This window comes from Leptonychotes weddellii, chromosome 11 (genome assembly GCF_054177405.1).
Source record: "Leptonychotes weddellii isolate Sample4059 chromosome 11, ASM5417740v2, whole genome shotgun sequence".
Lineage (NCBI taxonomy): Eukaryota > Metazoa > Chordata > Mammalia > Carnivora > Phocidae > Leptonychotes > Leptonychotes weddellii.
In genome coordinates this window covers 54,872,405-54,900,315 of record NC_138379.1, presented here as the reverse complement: position 1 = coordinate 54,900,315, position 27,911 = coordinate 54,872,405, and the positions used below count along the sequence as shown (strand labels likewise).

The window sequence follows — 27,911 nt, the reverse complement described above, 5'->3', positions numbered from 1 at the left end:
ACATAAATTAAAAAAAAAGAAACCTAATTCAATCTATAGCAGATGCTGAAGAGTTCAGGTTGTTGGCTGCTCAGTTACAGGTTTAATGTTAGAGGAACTGTATCAACTTCAAGGAGAGTTGGAACACACTGTCAAAGGCATTTGTTGACTCCAGTTAATGGACTGAAAATGACTTACGGTCTTTGGGAAAGGATTATAAGCATTGATTAGCTTTATACTTTTATAAACTAAGGGTGCATGGTGTAATTCCTAGGGTATAAACAAAAAGAAACAGCATTTAATTTCCAAACCTAGAAGAAAAACAGGAATGATAAAAAACAAAAAACAAAACAAAACAACACAACAACAACAAAAACCAACCAGAAAAGAAAGGAGAAGGAAAGAAACAATGAACAGGCAGGATAAATAGGAAGTATGAAAGAAGATAAACCCAAATGTATTTTGGTTACATTGCTAATGGACTAAATGTTCAGTTAGAGGACAAAGATTCTCAAACTGGACAACAATACAAAACCCAACTAAGAGTTTTATAGGATACACATCTAAGACATAAAGATACTGGGAGATCAAAAAGAAATGGAGAATAAACAAAGCCCCAAAACCTCTTGCAAATACTAACCAAAACAAAGCTAATGTAGTATAGTAATAACAAGTGGATATTAGCACATAAAAGCGTTCATGGTGGGGCACCTGGCTGGCTGTCCATAGAGCATGCAACTGGTGATCTTGCGGTTGTGGGTTCAAGTCTCATGTTGGGTGCAGAGATTACTTAAAAAAAAAGTATTCATGGTGATGAGATGAGCTTTTCCAGATGGACTTTTCAGTCTATCGGGAAGATACAAAATTGAATTTGGTGCCTAATAATGCAATCTCAAAAAAAAAAAAAACCCACTAAAATGCAAAACACATTCACAATCATAGAGGGAGATTTAAAAATACCTTCTTCGATAATTGATAGAATGGGGGAAAAATCAGTACAAATAATTTGAACATAATTAACATATCTAGTATATACATACAAAATACTGTGTCCAGAAACTGCAGGATACATGTTCTTCTCAAGCATACATGGAACCTTTACAAAAACTGACTATAGATGGGGCCACAAAACAACTCTCAACAAATTTCAAAGGACTGAAATAATATAAAGTAACTTTTCTGACCACAGTGTATTTAGGTAGAAGTCATTCATAAAGAGACAACTAGAAAAAAAACCTTATGCTTGAAAACTAAGAAACACATTTGTAAAAAACTCATGGGTCAAAGAAACCACATGTAGATTATTAAACATTTTGAACTGAATGATAACAAAAATACTAACATACAAGTGTGATCTCAGGAGAAAGTCTAGATAGACAGACTTTGGATTAAACAGCCTATGGGTGGTAACCATAGATAAGTGGATGAATTCAACCAGAGTACATGTAGAAGGGCCAATAATAGAACACTGACAGGCACCATCTTTTAAAGTGTAGGCAAATAAAAAGGCAAAGACAATAAGGGGAGATGATCAGACAATACTTCCGAGACCTGAGTATACAGGGATCCTGCCCCAGCACCCATGCTTCAGGGAGACTGGTGCTTTAGAGTGCCTTCCTCAAGATTTTCTAAGTTCTCCAGTTCCTGGAAGTAAGCAAGACACCCTGAGCCCAGATCTGGTCCCACATGGGATCTGGTTGCCGGAAGTACCTCTTAAAATTTTCCAAATTTCACTTTGGTGCCTGGCATAGGTACCATTTCTCCCCTTTGAGGTACTCTCCAACCCTCTAACTCATGCTAGGTGTGGAACACATGCCCCGAGGAGTCATGGGTCTTGTACCTCTGAAACTGCCTTGGGTCTGAAACAGTAGGCCATTCCTGCTGACTGAAGCAATATTTCTTTCCCATGACACTATGTGATTGGGCTGCAAGAATAGTGCTTTGTTTAGGTGATTCTCCTATTGGACAAACGAATTCCAGGTTCTGGGCTACCAAATGTCACCACTGACCGTTAGGATTGAGTTGTGTGTGTGTGTGTGTGTGTGTGTGTGTGTGGGCGGGCCCGTGCATTGGCTCTCACCCCTCTGTTTCACCTGTGGTGCCGTCTCTGGTCTGTAGACCCCAGGCTTGTGAGGGTGGTGGCGGTTGTTCTTCACTCTGTTCACCTCCTGCCTTTGGCACTAGGGAGATCACCTTACGCCTTTGCAGGTTCTGCACATTGTGTCAGTCCAGGCCCTTCTCATCTGAGGCCTTTTAGGACTGTTGCTCCACAATGCCAATTGTCCTTCTAATCAATGTCCTCTCTTGTTTCTTTTCTAAGATTTTATTTATTTATTTGACAGAGAGAGACACAGTGAGAGAGGGAACACAAGCAGGGGGAGTGGGAGAGGAAGCAGGCTTCCCGCCAAGCAGGGAGCCTGATGCAGGACTTGATCCCAGAACCCTGGGATCATGACCTGAGCCAAAGGCAGACGCTTAACAGCTGAGCCACCCAGGCGCCCCTCCTCTCGTTTCAATTGATAATGACACTGTGCTCTTCAGGTTTGGACTTAAAGCCATGCTGATGAAGGAATGGACATTCCTTGCACAAATGAAACCACTCTTCTTGCTCCACCCCTGGGCCTCTTGCCTATTATTCCTGGGTGTGACCAAGAGATCACAGTCTAGGAATGCAGTAATTATAGCCTAAAAAGTTTAAGAGAAGACATGGTTGGAATACGTATTCTATGTTTATGCTATAGTAGTCCAAATGGTAAATACGACCAGAAATGAATATTATTACTCATTTTCCTGCATATTCTGAGTGAGATGTGCATTTCTGGTAATCACCAATGAGGCACGGTAACGACCTTGGATAGTCACTAGAAGCCAGTATTTAGTGACACAATGGATGCAACATCATGAGTAATGATGTAATCAGCGTTAAATAGTTGGTATTAGGGAACTGTAAAGGCAAGATCCATATAGTTCAATACAAACACGTTTTTAAGAGTCATAGCATTGTGAATAACTGCACTACTATTCTTTTATTGCAGCGGGAGATAGGAAATTAGCCAGGAATGGCATATCTGACAATAAAGAAGATGAAGAGATGGGGCCTATATACTATAATCTTCACATGTACTGAGTGAGCAATAAACATGTACTCTTTCTCTTATCATTTATTCTAAATCTTTATTGACAAAACACTCTACCTTATGTGGGCCCATGAATTTTTCAATTTATTTTAAAATCAAACTGTTACATAGACAAAGGCCTTGCAAAAAAAAATCTGCCCTGTAGGCAGCCATGATCAAAGTGGAGCAGAAACTAGGCAAAACCAGGAACCATGAGAATAGTAACTTGGAAAAGGAAGAAGGGCAAAGAGATCAAATAACGTAAGAAGTGACAAATCCATTGGATTTCAGGGTTAGAAAACCACTGACACTATAGCCACTGGAGGTAGGAAAGACAGACTGCAGCAGGCTGAACAGTGAAAAAGTTGATAGTGACCATTTTTTAAAGGAGACTGGCTATGAATAAGAGTAACTAGCAGGGACGTAGCTAGTAGTATATAATACAGAGTGTCAAAAAGAATGAGTGCAACTGAATAAAAAAAAGGTACTTTTACAATAGCGAGATCTGGTAGGCAACAAATGAACCAGGCAATCTAATTTATTATCACTAATAGACAGTGACCCTGTCGCCTAATGTGATTCAATATGAAGTACACAACGTAACTCAGGACATATCTCTGCCAATACCTGGAAACTAATCAAGTCTTCAGGCTTTTCTTATAGGAAATACTGGGGGACAGAGTCAAGGTACTGATACTATAAAGAAGAAAACATACAAATCTAAGTGGGACATTCTATAACACAATGGTCTGAATTCTTCAAAAAAGTCAATGTGGTGAAAAATAAAAGGTAAAGTTCTAGGAAAAAAAACCCCAAGAAACACAATGAAACACCATGGATGAAACTTAAATCCTGCTTAAACGTCATCAACAATTATAAGACAATCTAGGGCAAGTAGAAAAATTTGAGTATTAGATGATGTTGGACAACGACTGTTATTTTTCTTTGGTATGATAATGATGCAATTACATAGAAGAAAAAACCCTTACTTTAAGGAAACTCAGGTTAAAGTATTTGGGAGTGAAATGTCATATCTCTAGCTTATCTTCAAACAGTTTATCAAAAACAACTATGTATCTATCTATACAGATACAGTAAAAGCAAATACACACATATACAAAAGGCAAAGTGTTAAAAATGATTCAATCTAAGTGGTATGTATAGATGTTATATCATTTTACTATTCTTCCAACCTTTCTTTATTTGTAAATTTTCTAAAATAAAAAGTTGGAGACAGGGGAGAGAGCCAAAAAGTCCGTAGTAAGAAAGCAAAGATGGGTGTAATAATCAACAGCCCCAAAAGATTAGCACTAAATAGAAGGTGTGCATCACTTTCTGAGATTAAAGAAGCTGTGGATGAGTACAGACAAGTGGGTAGCTGAGGGAATACCAATGATCTCAATCTTCTCCATGATGCATGAGGCAAGGAGAGTAGTATAGGTTGGAGGTATGAAGAGTAAAGATTTGGAATAGCTGCTGTGGCAAATGGCAAGACATAAAACATTTTATATTTTACATATGTAAAAGATTTCACAGGGTGCAGCTTAGATGCTGCTAAGGAGAGTCTAAACACTTGTTTTTGCTCCTCTAAGCTCTTCAAGCTTATCTCCTATCATAGAGCTTACCAGATGCTTACTGTTTACACTACTAGGCCATGAGTTTCTTGAAGGAATGGGCTTGACTTTCATTTTTGAGTTCCTAGTACCTAGCCCAGTGCCTGGTATGCAGTAACCATTCAATAATTACTTACTAAATAAAATAATGACATTTTCACATTTAACTCTAAACAGTAAGTATTTATTGACCTTTCTTGTCCCCAGCCCATAGATGTTGCTGGGTTAATTGATTCTCTACCATGCTCCCATAGCAACATAAATGTTTTAGTACCCATTAAAAACCTCTATCATTACATTTACTGCATTGTACTGAAACTGTCTATTATGTCTGTCTTACCCAGCAGACTAAAATCTTTTGAGATTACGGATCTTGTAGCTTTGTATCACAAACTCAGTACAGTAGTTGGCCCTAATACATAGCAGGCATTTTCTGAGCTGGGCAGAACAATTAAGACTTTAAGTTTTGGTTTGCAAAAGCTTTATTTCTGAATGTACATGTGATCTTAACAAATACTTTTTAACAAGCAAAATTAACAATATTACTAAAGGACAATCAACAATAAGATAAAGTGCCAAAGTATTTGAACAAGGGTATTCTGGATAAAACACTGGGAAAAATAACGGCTTTACATTTTAAAAAACACAACAGTGCCTATTTTCTATTTGCTTCTGTTCGAGTTTTCAAAATTCAAGATTGCTTTCCATACTACAGGAGGCAAAAATTTCTAAACAGACTTACCTTTAAAAGCTTAGCAATTGGGTTCAGGTTGACTTTTTATGAAAATAATTCAGGAGACCAATTGCTTTTAGTCTCAGGCACGGAAGGTGGCCAATTTTCTGAAAATGGAAAGCAACACTGGACTTCTGAACAAGAATCAAGTCCCAAAACTGACTCTTTGGATAGCCAGCCTGAACTTGTTGTTCGTTTGACACATTTCAGTTTTTTTCTCGGTAACTCTTTTTTATCAGGACAATCACAGGCAGCAGAGCATGTCCTTAGACCCATGGCTTGGAATCCAAGCATTTCTGAAGGAAATACTTTTTTTGTGGTAGGGGGGACCCACTCATTATCAGTTTCAGGACACTCAGCAATAGGACTACTATTGAAAATCTCTGGTTGTGTAATACCAGATTTAATAGGGCTTCTGAATTTCTGGCTGGGTGTCTTTACATTGTTTGGACAGCTAGGGATGGCTTGCTGTGCATCATTTTCAGAGGAAATCCTTTTTTTAGAGTTAACATCAAGCTCCGAATAAAAGGCAAGTAAATTTTTGAAAGCTCCTTTCATCCCATGAGTTGTTTGGTGGGATCCTGCAACTGGAGTTGACTGTGAACATGGAACAAAGTCTTGGCTATCTCCAAACTCATATTCTGAATCTGCCTGAAAATGAGGTGGAGAAGAACATGTTCTTGGACACACAGAGGCAGATATGCTTTGCAAAGATAACTTTTGTGAAAACTGGCTGGAATTCTCAGGAAGTGATCTCAGGGAGAAGTCTGATTCTGTATGATGACTTTCTGTCAAAGATTTTCCCCACTGTAACAAAATATCCAGTGACTTTTTGGTAGTTTCTGTTGTAATGTCCATTTTTTTAGCACTATCATCAAAGAGATCAGCAGAAGCATTGTAGCTACATTCATGACCAGTAGAATAGTTCTGTGTTAAGTTATTGTTGATATGTCCACAAGGCATTTCTTTCAGTGTATTTGTACTTCTATTTGGACTACTGCAAAGTGCTTCTAAAGGATATGTAAGTTTCCTGCAGACTGTATAACTGTCACCTTGGTTCTTTGGCCACCTACAATGTTGTTTATTTTCTAAGTTGCAAAGGTCAGAAATACTATTATATCTCCTTGAACACAAAGTTACCAACTTTTCACTCATTTCTGAAAGTGATTTTCCTCCACATCTTTTGAAATATTTGCTATTGAGATAAGAATGGTCACTCTCTGAAGTATTGCACTTAAGTGAAATTTCAGCCCTATGCGGTGGAATTCTGGTAGACTTAAGAGTACCTGTTGTTCCTAAACACTTTGAAGATGGAAACAGAGCTGACAGATAAGCATTTGGTGGAAAATATTCAGAAATATCACTTCCATTACTACTTATAGAGACAGCCTCTGCTGTGTTATTTGACTGTGACTCCTTCTGAACACTAGGACTTGGATTTGCTTCACAGTGGGAAAGGAAGTTATCTTTGCTACAGCTTGCTTTGACAGTTGCTTGAGATGATCTTAAAGCTATAGGCAGTGCATGCACGGCTCCAGTAGTTCTCTGGGAAGTCACAGATAACCTGCTGTGGTCTGCATGTAATCTATCAATGTCATTATCTAGATGACATTTCCTACTACTGGCATGTGTCTGGGTTATAGCAATTTCACTTTCAATAACTGCCAGAAACTCATTCAGGCTTTCAGAGAATGGCAGATCATCCCAAATCTCAGGGTCACAGTTCTGGGAACCACCAGCTATCTCTTCAAGTCTGAGTGATGAAAGTGGACAACATGTAGATCTCTCCTGAAGGCTATCGGGGTTATCTAAATCATGATACTGGTGACATGTTAGCTCCCGTGGGGAGAAATTTTTAATTTCCACTGCACTGTGGAAGGATTTTTTATTACTTGACTCCAGGGGTTCTTGCATTTTCAAAGGGAAAAAATTAGAGTCAGTAACTCTGATTTCCTGACTGCTATGGACTGCAGTGGGCTGATAAGCTTGTAAGCCAAATTCTTCACCCAACTTCTGTGCTGTACTCTTTTTATCCATGTATGAAACAAGGCTCCAAGAACCCTGAAAGGCATCGTGGCAGCTGCTGGAACCAGTGGCGTCTGCAAAAGAGATGCACTTTCTGTTCTGGTAAAGAGTACCAATGGCCTTGCTTTGTCCTGAAGCTGAAAAATCATCATTTGTTAGGTGTGGAAGAGTGGAACTGAGTTCAAGTGATGTCTGCCAGAATCTTGAAAAATTGTCTCTGCTATGGCACTTGGAGAAACAAGAACTGCTGTCAGGGCCACAGATGTTGCTGAGATCACTATTTGTGTGTTCTGAAGCAAGTAAGTGGCTATTTGATGCCTGGGAGCCACCATCAAGTTTCCTGAAATCAGAAATCTGCAAAAGCTGATGGAAGTAGTCAATGACAGTGAAGCCTGCAATACCTGGGTCTGGTAGAACAATCTGGCAAGCGACTAACGCTTTAACTTCTCTCCTGTGGTCAGAGCATTGCTTTAAGAAGTTATTGGAATCTGAACCTTGTCCATGTCGGTTTCCAAAATTCTGTGAAAGAAGTAAATGAATTTAAATGAGAACAAAAATTTCTTCCTTTGACTCAAAGGTGAAACAAGGATGTAACATTAAAATAGACACAGTTATTAAGTCCTACCCCTATAATTTCAATTCCTAATAGGAGTGTTATAGGCAGAGTAGCATAAGTAATAGAAATAAACCTCGGAATAAAGGTTTTACTAGTATTGGGGCTTTGGACAAATTATTTAAATTCTCTGAACCTTAGTTCTCTCATGTATAATATAAGGATAAATATGCAGGACTATTGTATTATTAATAACACAAGGAAAACTGCAGTGCTAAGCAAATAGTAGTTGCTCAGTAGTACCTACTATTATATTTCTCATTAGATTCCAGAAACTTTGAATGTTTAAGGGAAAGTTCTCACTCATTAAAAAAAAGAAATGAGGGGTGCCTGGGTGGCTCAGTCATTAAGTGTCTGCCTTCCGCTCAGGTCATGATCCCAGGGTCCCAGGATCAAGCCCTGCATCGGGCTCCCTGCTCAGCGGGAAACCTGCTTCTCCTTCACCCTCTCCCCCTGCTTGTGTTCCCTCTCTCTGTCAAATAAATAAATAAAATCTTAAAAAAAAAAAAAAGAAATGAACAAAAACCATCCCTAAGATTTTAACAACAAAAAGTTCTGTAGCTCCTGATTTCACTGTTACTTTGAGTTTTTCTCAATGTTCAGCTGTGGAATGCTCTATTCCCTCTTTTGAAACCTTGATTCAAGGGTGGGCAAAATTTCCATTTGTTCCCTTTAGCATAGATAAGACAAAACGATTATTCCTTCAGAGTCAGTATATTCTTTTAACTTCTACAATCACTTTTGTAATTATTTTTGAAGACCATCCTTCCCACCTGTTCTTAGAGTAACCAATACTCAGATACTTTCTTTTCCATGTTAGTTCTCTCCTCCTTTTACAGATAATAGAATCAAACCGATAAGAGTTGATACAAGTTTTACTACAGAATTTAAACAAATTTTGGAGAGTGAAATAAACACCAAATATCAAAACAAAATATCTAACTATTCTGACTTTAAAATTAATTTAGATTTTTTAAGCTCTGAAAGCATTTTAACTGGGCTCTTCTGACTTTTGAAAGAGGAAGCTGTCACACATGGTATTTTAACAGATCACGGTTAGCCTATTTTTACAGTTTAAAGGGCTTCTACAGACTTTCACATTTATGACTCCTAAAGCCTATTCAGAAAATTCAAATTATTTTAGTACAATGGAAACATTAGCAGAATACTAAAAAGAAAGCTAGTCTCAATTACCGTCACTCCAAAAATAAAGCTTTGTCCAACAAAGCAAATTTCAACTGCTTTAGTTAATAGGTTCCGAACTGCATCACTGTCCAGTGTTTCTGAAATTTCATTAGGATCCTGAATGTACCTTGATTGGAAAGAAAAGTAAAAACGTGAAGACAAAAGCTTTGAAATTTTAACTTGCCATAAAAAAATACAATTAGTTTGAAATGCAGCATAAACCTTTTGAATTACATATGGGAAAAAAAAAATGACTATAAAAATAGGCATTTTGCTCCCTCTAGTTTCCCATAGTTTAGAAAGTAAAAAATGATCAAGTGTGTATAAAGTACATGCCTTCCTAGTAATCAGGCCCAGCATTTATTCCAAAAGTGGCAGTAGGAGTAGTAGTGGGATCTCTAGCCCTCAAAGCAGAGGGAAGTCTTTCCTCCTTTGGTAATCCAGTTTGCTCTCAACTATAAGGAAATAGAGACTTCTTCTGTCAAGTGACTAGGGGAGGAGAGTAGAAGATGGAAGGGAAGAAAAAGCTTTAATTGCTTATATCATTCTTACATCTCAGGACACCTCAACAGGTCAAACTATGCAAATGAAGTTGCAGTGCAAGTGAGAGAAATGACAAATTTTCAATCTCTGATATGCAAATATTCCCTCAATGGCTTCTTTCATCTTAAAGGACTTTAGCTACTTGAATGCTAACCTCAGTCTGGATAATCCTTTAGTCTGAAACAATTTTACCTTCTTATCTTATATTCCTCTAATCTCGATTAGAGTATTGTAAACTGATATTTTTACGACAGCTAAATTGCCCTGAATAAAAGGAGCTTGGTTTAACATCAATCACAATATGTAATCAGGAAATAAATACCTTTCTATTTATTTGATTATCTTTTAAAGGAACTGATGAACTGAGGTCAAGTGATTATCTTTCAACTAAATGCATATTACCTTAAAAACACGTATCTTCAAATTCTACTGATTACTAAAAGAGTAGCTAGGGAAAAAAATGCTTTAAATATTCTTACCTGTGCAAACCAGTGGCTGTAAGACCAAAAAATGCATCTAAGCAGCTTCCAAATACAGTAATGCCAAACAATTTGTTTGATTCTGCAACTTTTAAGGAAAGTTTGTATCTGTAACTGGCATTTTCAGCTTCACCAGTAGAGCCACATTTTGGACAATGAGACCTGGAGGAGTGGAGGAAAAAAAGTATAGAGATGTTCACTAATTTTTTTTTATACTATGGAAAACAAATCTGGAAACATAAAGATTAAAAATAATATTTTGTGTACAAATGTACTTACATAACTTATTCTTAAACGATTTTAGGTCAGCATCTTTTCAATTTCTCTATTCATAACAACTACTTTTACTGACTTAAATTAAGTAGCAGCAAATTGATAGAAAACTGAAGGAGTGCCTGGCTGGCTCAGTTGGTAGAGCATGCGACTCTAGATCTCAGGGTAGTGAGTTTGAGCCCCACACTGGATGTGGCGCCTACTTAAAAAAAGGAAAAAAAATAATGAGGAAAAACTGTGTGCGTGAGAGAGGGAGAGAGAGAGAAAAGAAGAGGGAGAGGGAGGGAGAGAGAGGATAAGGAGGAGGGGATGAAGAAAGATATTCTTATTAGCTAGCTAAATTACCATTAACAAATTGAGGCATATATTAGTGTGGAATTGGGGGGCAAAGTAAACAATGAAATGAGGACCACACCAACAGAAGACCTGATGTTTAATGTATATCTTTTGTTAAGAGAACAATATCTGTTAAGAGAATGATAATCTTGAAACCTTTAATATTGATAATACAAAGCACCTAGTTTTCTTTTTCTCACCAATATAAGAATAACCTGTACTTTCTTAATTCTTTGGAATATGCTGAGAATTTATTAGGTTACCAAAATTAGGTGTGAAACATCTTTTTAAAGTTTTTTTTTTTTAATTTATTTGAGAGAGAGGGAGATAGCGACAGAGATAGTGAGAGAGAGCATGAGCAGGGAGGAGAGGGAGAAGCAGGCTTCCCGCTGAGCAGTGAGCCTGATGTGGGGCTCGATCCCAGGACCCTGGGATCATGATCTGAGCTGAAGGCAGACGCTTAATCGACTGAGCCACCCAGGCACCCCTTTAAAGTTGTTTTTAAGGCAATATATATTTATAGCCAAAGGCTTTCTTGGCAAAAACTACTGTGGTCAACTGTAACTCTACTGTTATGTATGTACTAGTGGTCTGGTCTCGGGACACTTATGAAGTACTTAAACCTTGATTTTCTAATCTATAAGAAAAACGGGGTTGAAGAATAAAATGTGACAAAGTATAAGAAAGAAAATAAAGAGCGGCACCTGGGTGGCTCAGTCAATTGAGCATGGGACTCTTGATTTCAGCTCAGGTTATGATCACTGGGTGGTGAGATCCAGCCCCAGGTCCAGCTCCAGGCTCAGCCCGGAGTCTGAGATTTTCTCTTTCCCTCTCCCTTTGTCCTTCCCACCACTTGTGTGCACACGCTTGCATGCGTGCGTGCTCTCTCTCTCTCAATAAACTCTTAAAAAAAAAAAAAAGTAAGGAAAGGATCTAGTGCAGATCTTGCCAAATTAATAAGTGTCAGTCTGCTTCTTCTTCGGAATTACATTAAATACTGTGATGATTAATGTCATTTCTACCTAGTGTTTCCCTTTCTAGTTGTCTGCAATGTCTTTTAACTCTGATAGTCATCTTTCATGTTAATTTAGCAAACTGACCTCTTAATACATCTTATGGTAATGTTAATCCTAGGACTTTATTCTTCCTTCATGTCCCTAATGATCCGGCTTAAAAATGAGTGGCAAAATGCAAATAGAAAATAATGTTAGAGATAGTTGTGTAATTTTGATTACTGCCAGAAAGCCACTAGGGGGAGCTTAAAATCCATAGCTCACAAGGTGACTATTTTGAACAAAGGTTAATCCTTTGTATAAGTTACTGATTTCACCATCACTAGATCCGTGCTAATTATTATTTTTTTTGCCACACTGAAAATGGATCCATGCCAATCCATTCATCTAACCTTACCCTTATGTATTAATAATGCATTCAGGTCTAATGTAAAGCTCTTAGCAAATCTTAGAAAAATATGTATCAGCATTTTACAGTTTACAAATGTTTTTAAGCAACCCAGGGATTTCTATGCATATTAAAGTTTAAAAAGCTCTAGTCTATTACTCCATACTAACATTTATTTATTTTAATCCAGATTTATTCCTCTTGGATTATACATATTTATTATGTTAAATATTATAATGATAATATAAATATATTAAAGTATATATAAGTTAGTGTGTATGCATTAGTACTAATAAACCTAGTTTTTGTTAGACTATCATTGGTACTCTCTACTTGCAAGATAGTTCATCATTAGCCTTATAGTTCTTACAGTTATCATAAGACATCTTTGAGGGAAAAACTGCAGGCTAGGAATTGAAATCCTGAGATTTGGGACATAAAATTCACCTCAATTGCTCCATTTGTAAATGGGGGTAAATACCTTGTTTACTTTGTTAAAATAAAGATTCTGATTCATTAAGGTTGGGACAAGGCCCAAGATTCTGCATTTCAAATAAGCTCCCAGATGCTGCTGATACAGCTCTTCTCAGACCACGTTTTGAGAAGCAAGGGTAGAGACAACACATTCAAATCACTGTCCCCTGATTTAACTTCTAGAGGCACCCCTATTTTCCAAAATGTCATTTGTTACGGAATAGCAGTCTTCAAATTTTTTGGTCTCAGGACTCTTTATATTCTTAAAAACTACTGAGAACACCAAAGAGCTTTTGTCTATGTGGCTAATATCTACCTATATTTTTAACTGAATGAGAAATTAAATGAAAATAAGAAGTTAAAATTGAGAAATCTAAAAAAATATTAATTCACTCACATAATAGATCCATTGCATGGTTAACTAAAAAAACTTATTTTTATGAAAAATAACTATGTGGGGCACCTGGGTGGCTCAGTTGTTAAGTGTCTGCTTTCGGCTCAGGTCATGATCCCAGGGTTCTGGGATTGAGTCCCACATGGGGCTCCCTGCTTGGCGGGAAGCCTGTTTCTCCCTCTCCCACTCCCCCTGCTTGTGTTCCTGCTCTCGCTATCTCTTTCTGTCAAATAAATAAATAAAATCTTAAAAAAAAAAAAAAGAAAAAGAACTATGTGTTCCAAAATAAAAAAATTAGTGTCAAGAGAGTGGCTTTGTTTTATAGTTTGCAAATTTCTTTAAAGTCTGACTTAATAACTACAGCTGGATCCTCATATTTCCTTCTCTGCTCAATCTGTTGTGTACCTAAACAGTTCAGTCAGAGCTCCCTTACCCAGGGCATCTTAAGCTCTGGGAAAGAGAGGGGGCAGTGATGTCATTCTGGATACAAATTCCACTGCTAATGTGAAGGTAATATAATGATTATGAATGTAGACAGAGGGCAAATTGTTGAGGCTTGAATATGTTTCTTTTTTTTTTAAAAAAGATTTTATTTATTTATTTGCCAGAGAGATAGAGAGTACAAGTAGGCAGAGAGGCAGGCAGAGGGAGAAGCAGGCTCCCCGCCCAGCAGGGAGACCAATGTGGGACTCGATCCCAGGACCATGGGGATCATGACCTGAGCCGAAGGCAGCCGCTTAACCGACTGAGCCACCCAGGCGCCCCTTGAATATGTTTCTGCCACTAACTAGCTAGCTGTGTGATTTGGGACATGTTACTTAACTTTTCTAAGCTTTAATTTTCTCCTTTGAAGGCTAGCATTAACAATAGCCATCACTCATAGGGCTGTTGTATTAAAAGATATGCTTATAAAGCTCCCAGCATAGTGCTTAGCATATGATGAACATTCATTAATGTTATCTATTGTTATTACCAGGCTGAAGAGTCAACAATGGCAATATTGTTCAACAATATTGGAGTGGAGCTCTGAACTCCACCTGTAGGCTTTCCCACATTTTTACATATAAAAGATTTCTCTCCACTGTGAATTCTTAGATGCTGACTTAGATATGAACTGACTGAAGGTCTTCCCAGCGTTATTTTGTTGCAGATTATCTTGATAAGAAATGACTTGGTAAAAAACAAACAAAACAGTTTTAAAAATATTTCACATGTACTGACTACTGATTGTATATTACAGTATATTCTAAGCATTTCATGTATATTAACTCATTAGATCTGTATATAACAACACTATGAGACAGGTATTACCTTCCCCATTTTGAAGCCCAGATAATTCAAGTGACAGGTTTGGGAGTTTGACTCCAGAGAATTATGCTTTTTAATCACCATGATATACTGTAGTAAGTATACTTATAAACACTACCATATTGTCATTTATTCATTCACTTAACAAACATTTTCTGTGTACTTTCTATGAACTAGACCTTTAGGCTGGATGCTGAGGATTTAATGAATAACGAAACAGGGTGTTTCTGAGTTTACAAATGAATGCTTGAGAGAATGGCTCAATAAAAGAACAGTGATAACTACTAGAAGGATCCCTTAGTCTAGATAGGGATTGGAACTGCTAATCCTTCCCCATTAAATGCTAACTTGACTATATAAGAATATTGCTGGCATACTATTCTTACTTACATACTACCAAGTACTTACTATATATTCTCTCCTCTAGGCAGAGAGAAAGTATTCTTTAAAAAAAAAAAAATTATTTATTTGAGAGAGAGAGTGCACGTGCCAGCAAGTGAGGGGAGGGACAGAGGGGGAGAGAAGAACTCAAGTAGACTCCCTGCATGACCTGAGCTGAAACCAAGAGTTGGACACTTAACTTACTGAGCCACTGAGGTGCCCCAAGTATTCTTTTATCTATTTATTTATTTGAGAGAAAGAGAGAGAGAGACAGCAAGCACCTGAGCACAATTGGGGGCCGGGGAAGGGAAAGGGGCAGAGGGACAAGCAAAATCCCCATTGAGCACGGAGCCCATCGTAGGGCTCCATCAGGACCCTGAGATCATGACCTGAATCGAAGGCAAATGCTTAACTGACTGAGCCACCCAGGCACCCCAGAGAGAAAATATTCTTAAGGAACTCCAACCTTAACCCTGACTTGTACTTTAAAAATCAAAGAACCTTAGACTTTCAGGTATAGTTGGCCTGCATCTTAGCACCACAATAAAGGATTATGTGTCAAGCTGCTGAAAGGTAGAGATTTCTCTAACAGTCCCTGTTTCTCGTAACAGTCCTGTTATGAAGGAATTTATTTATTTAAAAAAATAATCTACGGGGGTGCCTGGGTGGCTCAGTCATTAAGGGTCTGCCTTCAGCTTAGGTCATGTGGGATTGAGACCTGAGACCTGCATTGGGCTCCCTGCTCAGCGGGAAGCCTGCTTCTCCCTCTCCCACTCCCCCTGCTTGTGTTCCCTCTCTCACTGTCTTTCTCTTCTGTCAAATAAATAAAATCTCTAAAAAATAAAAAATAATCTAGGTATCAAGTGAAAATAAATAAATAATAAACAAACAAAAAAACCCTACACCATTCCAGGGATATCCCACAAGTGGAATAAGTTTTTGCATCAGGATTGGATTTACTCTCAAGAAGTTATTTTTCTCTTCTAAAGCAGGTACTTAGCAAAGGCTTGGAGGTAACTTGAAACCTCCCTTTGGCACGAGAGTATTACCAGACAATTCTGTTCTGGATTTAAAGAACCAACTCAAGAGAATCTGTCCTGGTATATGGTGATTTTTTTTTTTTAAGGAATTTATAACTTTTATGTGATCTAGCTCTACAACTGATTAAACAAAAGTACAATTCTGTTTAGAGGTGTTTTCACTTTCAGCACATTGGGCAGGCTCTTCTTTGCAATGAATTTTCTGATGTCTAAGGAGCTCTGAACTCCACCTGTAGGCTTTCCCACATTTTTACATATAAAAGATTTCTCTCCACTGTGAATTCTTAGATGCTGACTTAGATATGAACTGACTGAAGGTCTTCCCAGCGTTATTACACTTACAAGGCTTCTCTTCTCAATGAATCCTCTGATGCTGAACATGATGAGCACTCCACCTGAAGGACTTCCTATACTCATGACATTTGTAGGGTTTTTCTCCTGTATGAATCCTGATGCTGAATGAGGTTTGAGCTCTGGTTGAAAGTTTTCCCACAGTTGCTGCACTTAAAGGGTTTTTTCCCAGAATGAATTCTCTGGTGGATTATAAGGCATGAGTTATAAATGAAGACTTTGCCACATTCACTGTATTTATGGTCTTCCTTCCCTGTGGGAGTTATCTTATGGGTGACAATCACCTGCCTGAAATGTTTCCCCTGGGCAGGGGACTGCCTCAGTCTCTCCACTTTGGGATCTCTCTGTTGCTGCTCTAAAGTGCCCTCAACTTCAGAGGTAGCTTCAAATGTAGAGGTGCTAGTGGAGAGTTTTTCTGAGAACATCTGTGATTCCACTTCAGTAATGAGTGGTTGTGATGGTGATCCTTTGTCCCCAGACTCTGGGTCATCTTCACTCTCTGGGAAAGGCTGGGTCTCCTGAGATGCACACTTGAGCTAGGCCTCCACACTTGGTGCCTCCTCCTCCCACGGTTCTTCCTGTGCAGGTGCATGTGTAGGACCTGGGACCTGGAGGTGATCAGGCACCACCAGGTCTGTGTAGAACCAAAACTTCCAAGGAGACTTAGAGACTCTCTTCAGGGTCAGCACAAGATGAAGGAAGAGTAGCTAGAGTCTTGTTCGGGGTTTAAGGGTAGAAAAGACAGAGATAGAAACATACACTAACTGCTCTATCTTGCCTCAGAGAGATCTGAACTTGGCAACTCCCCCTATTGCTGTCCCTCTGTCCAGCCTAAAAGCCAGTGCTCTGGCTCCCACAACAGATCACGTGTCCCCTTCCCACCTGTAGTCCTGGTTCAAATAAGTCCTTTCCCTAAACACTCCAGCATAGTTAGTCTCCTTTCCATTCTTGGGATGATGTCTGGAATAGTGAATTTAATCCTTATTTGCTGTTGAGCTGTAGGAAATCTACAGTGTACACATGTATTTCCTCTCTCATGCTTACAGATTTTACTTTTACCTTTTGGAGACCAGGATTATCCGAGAGAAGCACTTCTGACATGAAGGATATATAAAACTGGAATTCTGGAGAGCAAGAACTGAGGCCAGAAGAAATTTTCTTTCTCTATTCATATGTTCTCACCGTGGCCTGCAAAACAAAATAGTCACGGGATGAATGGCAAATGTTTAACTGTATGTATGTAATTCATTTCTCAGGAAAACAACTTAGTCTCCACTGTAAAGTGAATAGATGTCTTTTGTGGTAAGTGTCAAGGTATTGGAAAACTCATTTTATTTTTCTGCCTAATTAAAAGTATTAATAGTAAGAAAATAAGATTTAAAACAGAGTAGCTCAAACAAATATTCTGTTTTTGAATAAATGCTGCATCCCTGTAATTCAGGAATGATATCATTTAGCCCTTTTCACATCTTTAGAAGAGGTATAAGAACTTGTTCCTTCCGTTAACAGGAAGGAACTTAAATAAACTTATGTGATTCTTTTAAAGAACCTAAATTGGGTAATGGTTCTTTTAGGCTGAAAAAAAAATCACTTTATTAGATTTCATTGTATATATTTTTATACAACTTAAAGAAAAAAAAGACAATTCTGATTCTGCAAACAGAAAAATAAAAACATTACATGATCAAAAGAGTACAAAGTGCTTTAAGATCCTTGTATAAAACACTGAGAAGTAAAATAGCAATGTTCTCCTCTTTTTAACTTTCTTTTTAAAAATTCAAATGTTGGTTTATCAAAATTTAAAAAATTGATTAGCTTACTTATAGCATAATATAAATGTTCTGAAATAAAAGTCTCTGTATATGTTCAAGGTAGAACTATATCAATAAATTTTTCATTTGTAAACACATGGCAAAGGTTTCAATTTCTGAAAATGGGTGGAACTGTTTCTGTGACTGCCATCAGCAAAATCAGACAAAACGGAAGTTAGTTTAAAAATCATAAAAGAATCTTTTAGATATAGCTCTTCCTAAGGATGACCATAAATGTAGAAATGTGGTGACTATGGAAGGGAAATCTAAAGTGATACCAATTCTATCAATCAAAACATTTCTGTGAAAATAAAATCTTGCCACCTAAAGCAGTAAGATGAAAATTTGCAAAGATGAAACATAAAAGAACGTATATAAACCACTGACCTATGTTATTAAAGGGAACATAGAAAAAAATCAAAAGTCTAATTCTAATTCTTTGTTGTCATCTTTGTTTTGGGACCCTTAGGATACATGACTAGTAAGGTTCTACCATAAGAAGATATGTATTCCAGGGGCGCCTGGGTGGCTCAGTCATAAGCATCTGCCTTTGGCTTAGGTCATAGTCCCAGGGTCCTGGGATCGAGCCCTGCCTCGGGCTCCCTGCTCCACGGGAAGCCTGCTTCTCCCTATCCCCCTGCTTGTGTTCCCTCTCTCACTGTGTCAAATAATTAAAAAAAAAAAAAAAAGATATGTATTCCAAGATTTGGTTGTCATCTAGGTCACATGGCAATCTCTAAGGACAAAGAAGAGGAGGTGAATGGAATACAAGGGGAAGACAGGAAGGCCACAAAATACTGCATTAGTGCTCCTAACCTCAAGTTTCTTTCCAACACAACAAATGATGGAAATGTAGGTCAGCAAAGGCATCTTCCCTCCCTCTACCATCTCCTCTAAAATCCAGTTTGGGGAAGGGTATAACATGGCGGTACACCTACCTATGAGCTTTGGGAGATAAAGTAGGGCAAAGCTCCCTAATGAAAAATGTCGTTTCTTACCGGCTTAAAATTCTGCTATTTAGAATGAAGCCTCAGTTCCTTACAAGGGCGATGAGGCTCTTGGTCATCTAGCCCCACCTTCTTACCTCACCCTATAACACTCTCCTGCTTAATCTCTGCACTTCAATCCATGCTAGCCTTCTTTCTGCTCCTCAAACACATCAATTTCTCTTCTCAGGCTTTTGTGCCTTTCTCTGCCTAGAGTGTTCTTCAAATAGTTGGCTCATTCTCATCCTTCAATCTATAACTCTAATACAACCCCTCAGAGAGCCCCACTTAATCTCAAGTGGACACACCTTCCTCTTAGTTTTATGACATCACCCATTTTATTCCTTCATAGTACTAATCCTGCTTGTGATATATCCAACCATGAAAATGCATATATCATCTTATTTTTGCTTGTTCTACCCCTACTAGTCTGAAAGTTCCGGGGCGCCTAGGTGGCTCAGTCGTTAAGCATCTGCCTTCAGCTCAGGTCATGATCCCAGGGTCCTGGGATCAAGCCCCGCATTAGGCTCCCTGCTCAGCGGGAAGCCTGCTTCTCCCTCTCCCACTCCCCCTGCTTGTGTTCCCTCTCTGTCAAATAAATAAATAAAATCTAAAAAAAAAAAAAGTTCCTTGAAGAAAGGGATGTGGTCTATCTTGTGTTCTACTATATACCCCAGTGCTTAGCACAGAGTATGTTCTTTTTTTTTTTAAAGATTTTATTTATTTATTTGAGACAGAGAGAATGAGAGAGAGAGAGCATGAGAGGAAGGAGGGTCAGGGGGAGAAGCAGACTCCCTGCTGAGCAGGGAGCCCGATGCGGGACTCAATCCCGGGACTCCAGGATCATGACCTGAGCCGAAGGCAGTCGCTTAACCAACTGAGCCACCCAGGCGCCCCAGCACAGAGTATGTTCTTAATCAATATTGACTGAATAAAAAACTATAAGCAGCAGAATTTTGCAATTTAAGAAAAATTTTTATGAGTAGGTATATGCAACATAATAGGATTTCCTTCCTTTTTAATTTAAAGGTTCCTTTAAAGTCTTCCACTATTAACAAAGAGGTCTGACCATTTGTTTTCTTTGTCTAGTCATTTCTATTTGGTTTTATTCTCCTTAATTCCTTTTTTCTTGGTTCTCTCTCTTGTTCTTTATGTGTTAGTAATTTATGCTAAAGAGAACACACAAAAATCATCTGAGTTGCATCCCTTGTTCTCTTCCCTATCCCCCAACACTCCCCTACTACAATATGTTTTACATTTCTCTGCCTTTGCTTCTTCTTCCTCTGTCTAAAATTTTTTCACTTTCCTGGCTAATGCTTATTCTTCTTTAAGAAGTCTTCTTAGAGGCCTTCTCCAGGATGCTTTCCCAGGTAAAGGACCCTACTTTTTATTTATTTAATTTTTTTTTTAAAGATTTTATTATTTATTTGACATCAAGACAGAGACACAGCAAGAGAGGGAACACAAGCAGAGGGAGTGAGAGAGGGAGAAGCAGGCTTCCCATTGAGCAGGGAGCCCAAAGCGGAGCTCGATCCCAGGACCCTGGGATTATGACCTGAGCCGAAAGCAGACGCTTAATGACTGAGCCACCCAAGTGCCCCAGGACCCTACTTTTTAATTTGCTACTTATCACATCATATTCAACTTATCTGTTTAATGCTTTCTCCTGGAACCAGAGTAAGATCTTAGAAGGACCATCGCATTATATCCCCAGGGCCAAGCTCAAAAACCGTCCATCTGAACTTCAGCTGTTAACTTCTTTCCTGATTTTCAGTTTGCTTCTTCCTAAGCCAATTTTATCATATACCATAAATATAAAACACAATTTTACCAAATCACAAAATAATCTTATATTTGTATATACATCAGAGGGTACAGAGTAGTTTCATATATAGTACCTTATTTGAAACTTATTTTAATCATTTGCATTATATCCTCATTTCCATTTTCCCCCCTTAATTGCGGTCATATAATGCGCAGAAACTATCTTCTTTAGGGCTCTAAAATAAAATTTTATTTTGTACCACAACTATATGGGCACTTATGTCAAATCATATTCTTCACACAACTGTTATCAAATTCAAACTTTAGGAAATGGATTAAACCTTAAAGATAACTAGGATACTGCGCTAAATGTTGTAGAGGAAACAATGAAAAATAAGATGCTTACTGTCTAATTGGACAGACAGCTCACCAAAAAATGAAAAACACAAGCAGAAATATTTGGGATTATTTTCTAAATTAATTGTGCAAGCACTGATTGCGATATTTTTAAGTAAAGGTGGTTAAATTGTCTTTATTTAAGGGTCTATTGCCCTCTAGTGCATCAAATAAGTATGTCTAAAAATACTACAGTATTTACAACTTAATGGCAAATTTGAGAACTAAAATGAAAAAGGTCAGTTAACTATCTTTACTATTTGTGTTTCACCTGGTAAGCTCCAGAAAATGGCAAAAAGTCTTCTCATTAATTGTCTAGAGGACAAAAATCCAGTAAGATCCTTTCAGGCAGTCACTGTTACTCTTTTTGCTGTTTTCATAGTATTTCCTTTATGACACTTGTGATCTAGTTTATCTCTTTCTCTACTGCTTGACTTGTAGTGTGGTGAATTCATGTTTGATGGAGAACTGAATGAAGCATCAGGAACAAGTAAATACCAAAGTTATGAAAACCTTATAATGGACTTGGGAACAATTTCATATGTAGTATCTCTTGCAATTTATTTTTCTTCTTGATTTTATTGGGTAGGATGGTGATAAAGCATTAATTTCTTTCAGCTCCATCACAGCCAGAAAATCATATTCCAATTCAATTTATCAGTTATCTGCTGTGCAGCTGCTAAATACCAGGTATTGGGGATAAGTGATGGGCAAAATGGACAATAATCACATAAAAAATTTAACTGATGTGCCAAATTCTATAAAAGAAATGTACATAACGCCATGAGAAAATATAATAAAGGGACTAATCTAGTCTTAGCTGGGAGGAGGGAGAATAGTTAGACAAATACATAATCTTTTTTTGAAAACTATTTTCTCGGAGTTGTCAGATTAAAGGTGATTTTTATTTTCTTTATATGTTTAAAGTATTTTGAAAATGTATTACATTTATACTTTAAAAAATCAATAAATATAAAAATACTAGGTAGAGAACTTAGAAATAACATACAAAGAAAACCTTGGATCCTCTCAGTCCCTCACACATAAAAGTAAAAACAAGGAGGTTGAGATAGAGGGGGAGAAAAATATATGTTAGGATAGGTTGATGGGACCTAACTAGGGCCTCAGTTGGCTTTTGTTTTGAAGTCCCAGAAGATTTCCCAGGAATGTCCAAGAATGAAAAAGACTGACTTAGATTTATTAAAATACGTGGGGTCCAGTATTTAACATGGAATACTTACTTTCTTTCTACTCAAGCTATATGGGGATCTAAACCATATCCAAAGATGCTTTACTAATTTACCATGAAAAATTACAGTCACAGGGAAGGGACACATCTTAAACCCACATTTTCTTTTGGGTATAACTATGTTAAACGAAATTATAAAGAGAAAGTTGCTTGAAAAAGGGGCATTAGGTGAATCGAGTATTTTAATGGAATCAGGCTAATATAGCTGATGTGTTCTTCTTTTTTTTTTTTTTTAAAGATTTTATTTATTTATTCATGAGAGATAGAGAGAGAGAGAGAGGCAGAGGCAGAGGGAGAAGCAGGCTCCCCGCGGAGCAGGGAGCCCGATGCGGGACTTGATCCCAGGACCCTGGGATCATGACCTGAGCTGAAGGCAGACGCTTAACCGACTGAGCCACCCAGGCGTCCCAGCTGATGTGTTCTTTTCTCACTAGAGATGGTTTTGTCAATGGGCCCAGATACATAACTCATTAATCACCATCCATTTTCATACTAGCCAAGTGGTTCTCCAACTTCAGTGTACATCAAAATCACCAGGAGGGCCTGATAAAACGGATTTCTGGGCCCCAACTTGAGTTTGATTCAGTAAGTCTGGGATGAGGGCCAGAGAATTTGCATGTCTCACAAGTTCCCAGATAATGCTTACGGCGCCCACACTTGAAAATCACTGGCCTAGCTACTGAGGCTGTCTGATGGTAAACAACACTTGTGACTGTGGTTATAGTTAAATCATAAAGCCTGAGAGCATTACAGTCTCTTTCAGATGACTTTATAAATCTTTGCTCTACTCTTTTTTTTTTTTAAAGATTTTATTTATTTGACAGAGAGAGAGAGAGAGAGCACAAGCAGGGGGAGCAGCAGGCAGAGGGAGAAGCAGGCTTCCCGGGGAGCAGGGAGCCCGATGCGGGGCTCGATCTCGGGACCCCGGGATCATGACCTGAGCTGAAGGCAGATGCTTAACCAACTGAGCCAGCCAGGAGCCCCAAAATTTGCTCTATTATCTGGAGAACTTTTATCTAAACTCCTTCACTACCAATTTCCTGGAAGGCACTTTAATATGAAAAACTATGGGCGCCTGGGTGGCTCAGTTTGGTTAAGCATCTGCTTTCGGCTCAGGTCATGATCCCAGGGTCCTGGGATCGAGTCCCATGTCGGGCTCCCCAGGGAGTTTGCTTCTCCCTCTACCCCTCCCCCCACTCATTCTCTCCTTCACTCTCGCTCTCGTGCTCTCTCTCAAATAAATAAATAAAATCTTAAAAAACAAAAACAAAAACCATGCCCCTAAATGCACACACACTGACGTAATTTTTTTCTTCTTTGGGCTAGACTAGAAAATCTAGAATAATTTTTATTAAATGTTAGATCATGCAGAAAAATTTAATTGTTTAACGTTGTTGAGGACATGAATTCCTGTCCTCTTCAAGGTCCTTTTAGCTGCACTAAGAATCAAAATGACATGAGACAGATTAACAAGAAAATCAAATTTAGTCGCATGCATACATGCAGGGAATCCAGACAGACCTGAAAATTCCAAAGTCAGGCAAAATAAGGTACATACGACACCTCGAACTAAGTAGAAGTGGGTAGGGGTCCAGGACTTCCAAGGGAAGGCATGCAATCCTCAGAAAAAATAAAAAAGGGTAAACATTTGGCAAACAAATGTTTGCTGGGCCACTCAGAAACAATGGGAATTAGAGAGGACTTCGATCAAACAGGCCTTGCTGGGTTTCTCCTTTCTACCATACTTTACTATATATCATAATATAGATCTCTGTGGTGATAGTTATCTTCTTGGATGAGGTCCTCTATCTAAATTCTTTTTAGGCAGTTATGGGGGGAAGTAAAGAGCTTTTCCCGAATCTGCTGGGTTTTGATTGCTTTTTAATTCAAAATAATCTTCATGCCGGAGTGGCCCATCTTGGGGTGTTCTCTATACTCCCAAAACTGTTCTTGCTGTGCAAGAAGATCTGTCACCTTGTTGCTCTCAGATTACCTGTTTCATGTTATACAGGCCAAGAGGCCTCAGCTACTTTGAGTTCTTCACTTAAAACTACCTAATGGTCACCCTCAAGGTGCATACTTTGGCTAATTTTTCTAAAAGTAGTCATAACAAGTCCTTGAGAAATGATTTACTAACATTAACATGAAAATTCTAGAAAGGGATGAGAAGGCAGGAGACAGAAAATTAAACAAATAAAAAACAAAACCTCTTTTATTTGGAGAAATATTGGTGAAAAATACTTTTAAAAACACTACCCAAGAAGGGGCTGGGGGCTGGCTCAGTCTGTAGAGCATGTGACTGTTAATCTCAGGGTCATGAGTTCAAGCCTCACGTTGGGTGTGGAGCCTATTTAAAAAAACAAAACAAAACAAAATAAAAAAAACCCCTAACAATAATAACAAAAAACCCAAGAACCACCCAAAAAACTCTTAGTGAGTACAATAGTTTGTCCATTGAATTTGTGGTAGATGAAGTACTATTTTAGGGATGGGGAGGAGGACAGAGTTACAGATAAAAAAACACAGGCTGCTGTGTTCAAGAAACTTAGAAACTTGGCTAAGACAATGTGTAACTACTAAGGAAGTGACACAAAGGTACATACAATATCTGCAAGCTCCAGACTTTCACATGGAGGGGACAGTTATGGAGAGCCAACTATTTTGATGTCTCATAGACATCTCAAGTTTTAATAAGTAAAAAACTTCTTAGTTTCCTCTTAAACTTCTTTGTGGAGACCGCTTTTAGACAACAGGCTTGAGCAGTGTAATGTAGAGCAAGGCAAAAGGGCCCACAGTGACCACCTGGCTGAATACAGACAAGCCCATCAGGCGACCTACCTCAAAATATCCATAGGCCCTAACAGACCAATGGGTACTTACAACCAGGAACAGTTACCAAAAAGTCCCGAAGTACCAAAAAGTCCCGAAGTACCAAAAAGAAAAAATTCCATACGTCGCCATACCTCCTCACTTTCCCCCTTGAAATACAGCCCCACTCACTCTGTTGTGGCAGACGGTCTCTCCTTTGCTGTCCTGCCTGCCACTCCGTTGTGATGTATTCAATAAACTTCTATCTCCTTTGTGCTGCCTTGGGTGAATCCTTTCACTGCCAGTGCCACTGGTTTCCACTTGGTCATTGCCCCACATCTGGAGGCCCCCATCCGATTGGACAGACACCACATTCTTTTCTTACAGTTTTTTCCATTTCAGCAAATACTCTCCAACCAGTTAAGTCAGGTCAGATACCTAGAAATCATCTTTCATTCCTTTTTCCCTCAAATCCCACATTATACCCATCTGTATGTTCTTGGATCTATTTCCGTATCTAAAAAGCACCATCCACTTTCCCCCATAAATCTGCCACCACCTTAATCCAAACCACCATCACCTGTTGCTTCTGCTGCTGCATTAGCCTCTTAACTGTGTGATCTGGTCCCTGCCCATCTCTCAAGGCTCATCTCACCACCTGTCCTTTCTGAATATGTTCCAAGAAGCACTGGTCTTTCCTTAAGTTCTTGAGCTCTCAGATGCCAAGCTCTTTCCTGCCTTAGGTCCTTTGCACAACCTATTCATTCTGGAATGTTCTTCCTTTTCTCTATTGCATGGCTGGGTCATTCTCATCTTTTAGGCCTTACTCTAAGTGTCAACTCCTTTGTTAAAAAGCAAACCACAGGTCCAAAAGGAGTCATTTAGGCAGAGGGCCCAAAACCGAGTCATTTAGGCAGAGTCCCCCAAACGGGGCTTACTACCTAACCTAACTGCAGTTTTCAACCTCCCTCAGAAATACAGAAATATAAGGGATTTCCCAGATCATCGCCAACAAGAGCTCTCTCCAGACCATCAAAGGTAATCAGCATGGTAAGACTCCCTGCTCTTCCCCCAGAGGGAGAGTGACCTTGCTTGGAACAATCCTTTCTTTTGCTAATAACCTTCTCACCCCACTCTCTTTCCTATAAAAACCTATTTTGTACAACTCTTCGGAGCTCCCCTGTACTTGCTAGGTAAGATGCTACCAGAATCATTTAATAAAGCTAATGAGATCTTCGAATTTACTTGGCTGAATTTTGTGTTTTAAGACCTCAGAGAGGTCACCCCAGACCAACCTAACTCAGTTTCCCTAATTATCCTTTACTCCATCATCAAAGGTTTAAGTTCTATTTGGTGAGGAATCTAACTTTTTCACCATTGTAATCCCAGTACTTAGTAATTCTTGGCAAGGGAGGCACTTAAAACTATCTGCAGAATGACTAACTACTGGGTACTTTGTGACCCAATCTTGCAGGGTCAGGAAAGGCTTCCTGACTTAAAAGGCTTAATAAACTGAAAGTTAAGGAAGGAGTAAGAATTGGCCAAGGTGGGGATGGGGTTAGAAGAGGTCTGGTGGTGAGGTGGGTTGGTGCATTTGAGGAACTCAAAAAAGACATTTCATTGGGCTGGAGCCTAGGGCTAGAGTGCTGAAAAACAAAGCTGGAGAGGTAGGCAAAGGCTAGACAAGAAGGGACCTGTAAAATAGTGAAGGAGTTTAGACTTAAACCTGAGGGCAAATAGGAGGCAAGGAAAGGTTTTAAATGGGGAGTGCCCTGACTGCTACTTACCGACTTATCATATAGCCTGGCAATATGGAGACTGGATTGGAAAGTAACACGACTGAAGTAAGAGCCAGCTGGGAGGCTGGTCACCTACCTATGTAGCAGTCTTGGTGTTAAAAGTGGCAAGAATTGTATGGTTTTGAGATATTCAAGAGGCTGGTAATGACTAGCTGAATATGAGATAAGGAAGGAATCTAGAAAACTTTGAAGTTTCCGGTTTGAGCACACTGATAGATAAGCACTTTTTTCTCTAGGCCATCAAAGCCGTTTGGAAAAGACCCCTTTTCAGCACGCATTACTCGGCATAGCCTGCAAAATCCCTATCTCTGAGCACCTCAAAAGCTGGAGTAGTGCTTTTCCTCTTTCTATTACCGGTTTCAGACACTCACCCACATCTAGCTCGATGGCGTAGTAAATGTTGAGTAAACGCTCGCTGAACTCTATCAACAGCGCTGCCTAACATTTAAATGACTGACCTTTTCCCTCTTTACTCCCAGGACCCTTTTACAGAAAAGACTAACTCCTGAAAAAAACAACATAAATGCTCTAATTCTCATTTATAACGACACTGAGGACCTCGTTAGGAGTCTCGCCCTTTGCGCTCCCCGAGAATCTCTTCCCACAGCTCCTCACCTGAGGCAGAAGATCGAGACCTGCCCGGGCGACGCTCGGTGGCACAGACCCCCAGGACGCCGCGACAAGACAGGCGCCTTCCAATCGAATCTCCCGCGTCCTTTTCCGCCGGAAGTGACGTTTTGGCAGTGGTTCCTCACAGCCAATCAGAAGAAGGCGCCGCCGAGGGTGGAGATTGAACACTGCATTCTATGAGTTTTGGGGAACGACCATTTTCGTCAAACTGTGGGTAGAGACAG

General features: G+C 38.9%; 2 protein-coding genes across 2 annotated transcripts in view; one reads left to right on the top strand and one right to left on the bottom strand.

Moving 5' to 3' along the window:
• Positions 1-4,687: 4,687 nt before the first annotated feature.
• On the bottom strand, positions 4,688-27,905 carry DDIAS (DNA damage induced apoptosis suppressor). The gene is made up of 5 exons (XM_006747569.3): positions 27,673-27,905; positions 17,304-17,432; positions 10,287-10,448; positions 9,274-9,391; positions 4,688-7,985 (listed from the first exon to the last, which is right to left on the bottom strand). The coding sequence occupies exons 2-5, from the start codon at positions 17,414-17,416 to the stop codon at positions 5,487-5,489; spliced, it is 2,892 nt and encodes a 963-aa protein (XP_006747632.2). The 5' UTR covers positions 17,417-17,432; positions 27,673-27,905; the 3' UTR covers positions 4,688-5,486.
• The window catches only part of PRCP (prolylcarboxypeptidase), a 72,758-nt gene continuing 72,692 nt past the window's right edge, over positions 27,846-27,911 (top strand). Inside the window, exon 1 of the mRNA XM_031018437.2 lies at positions 27,846-27,897. The gene's annotated coding sequence lies outside the window, so the exon portion shown is untranslated. The remainder of the gene's footprint in view (positions 27,898-27,911) is intronic.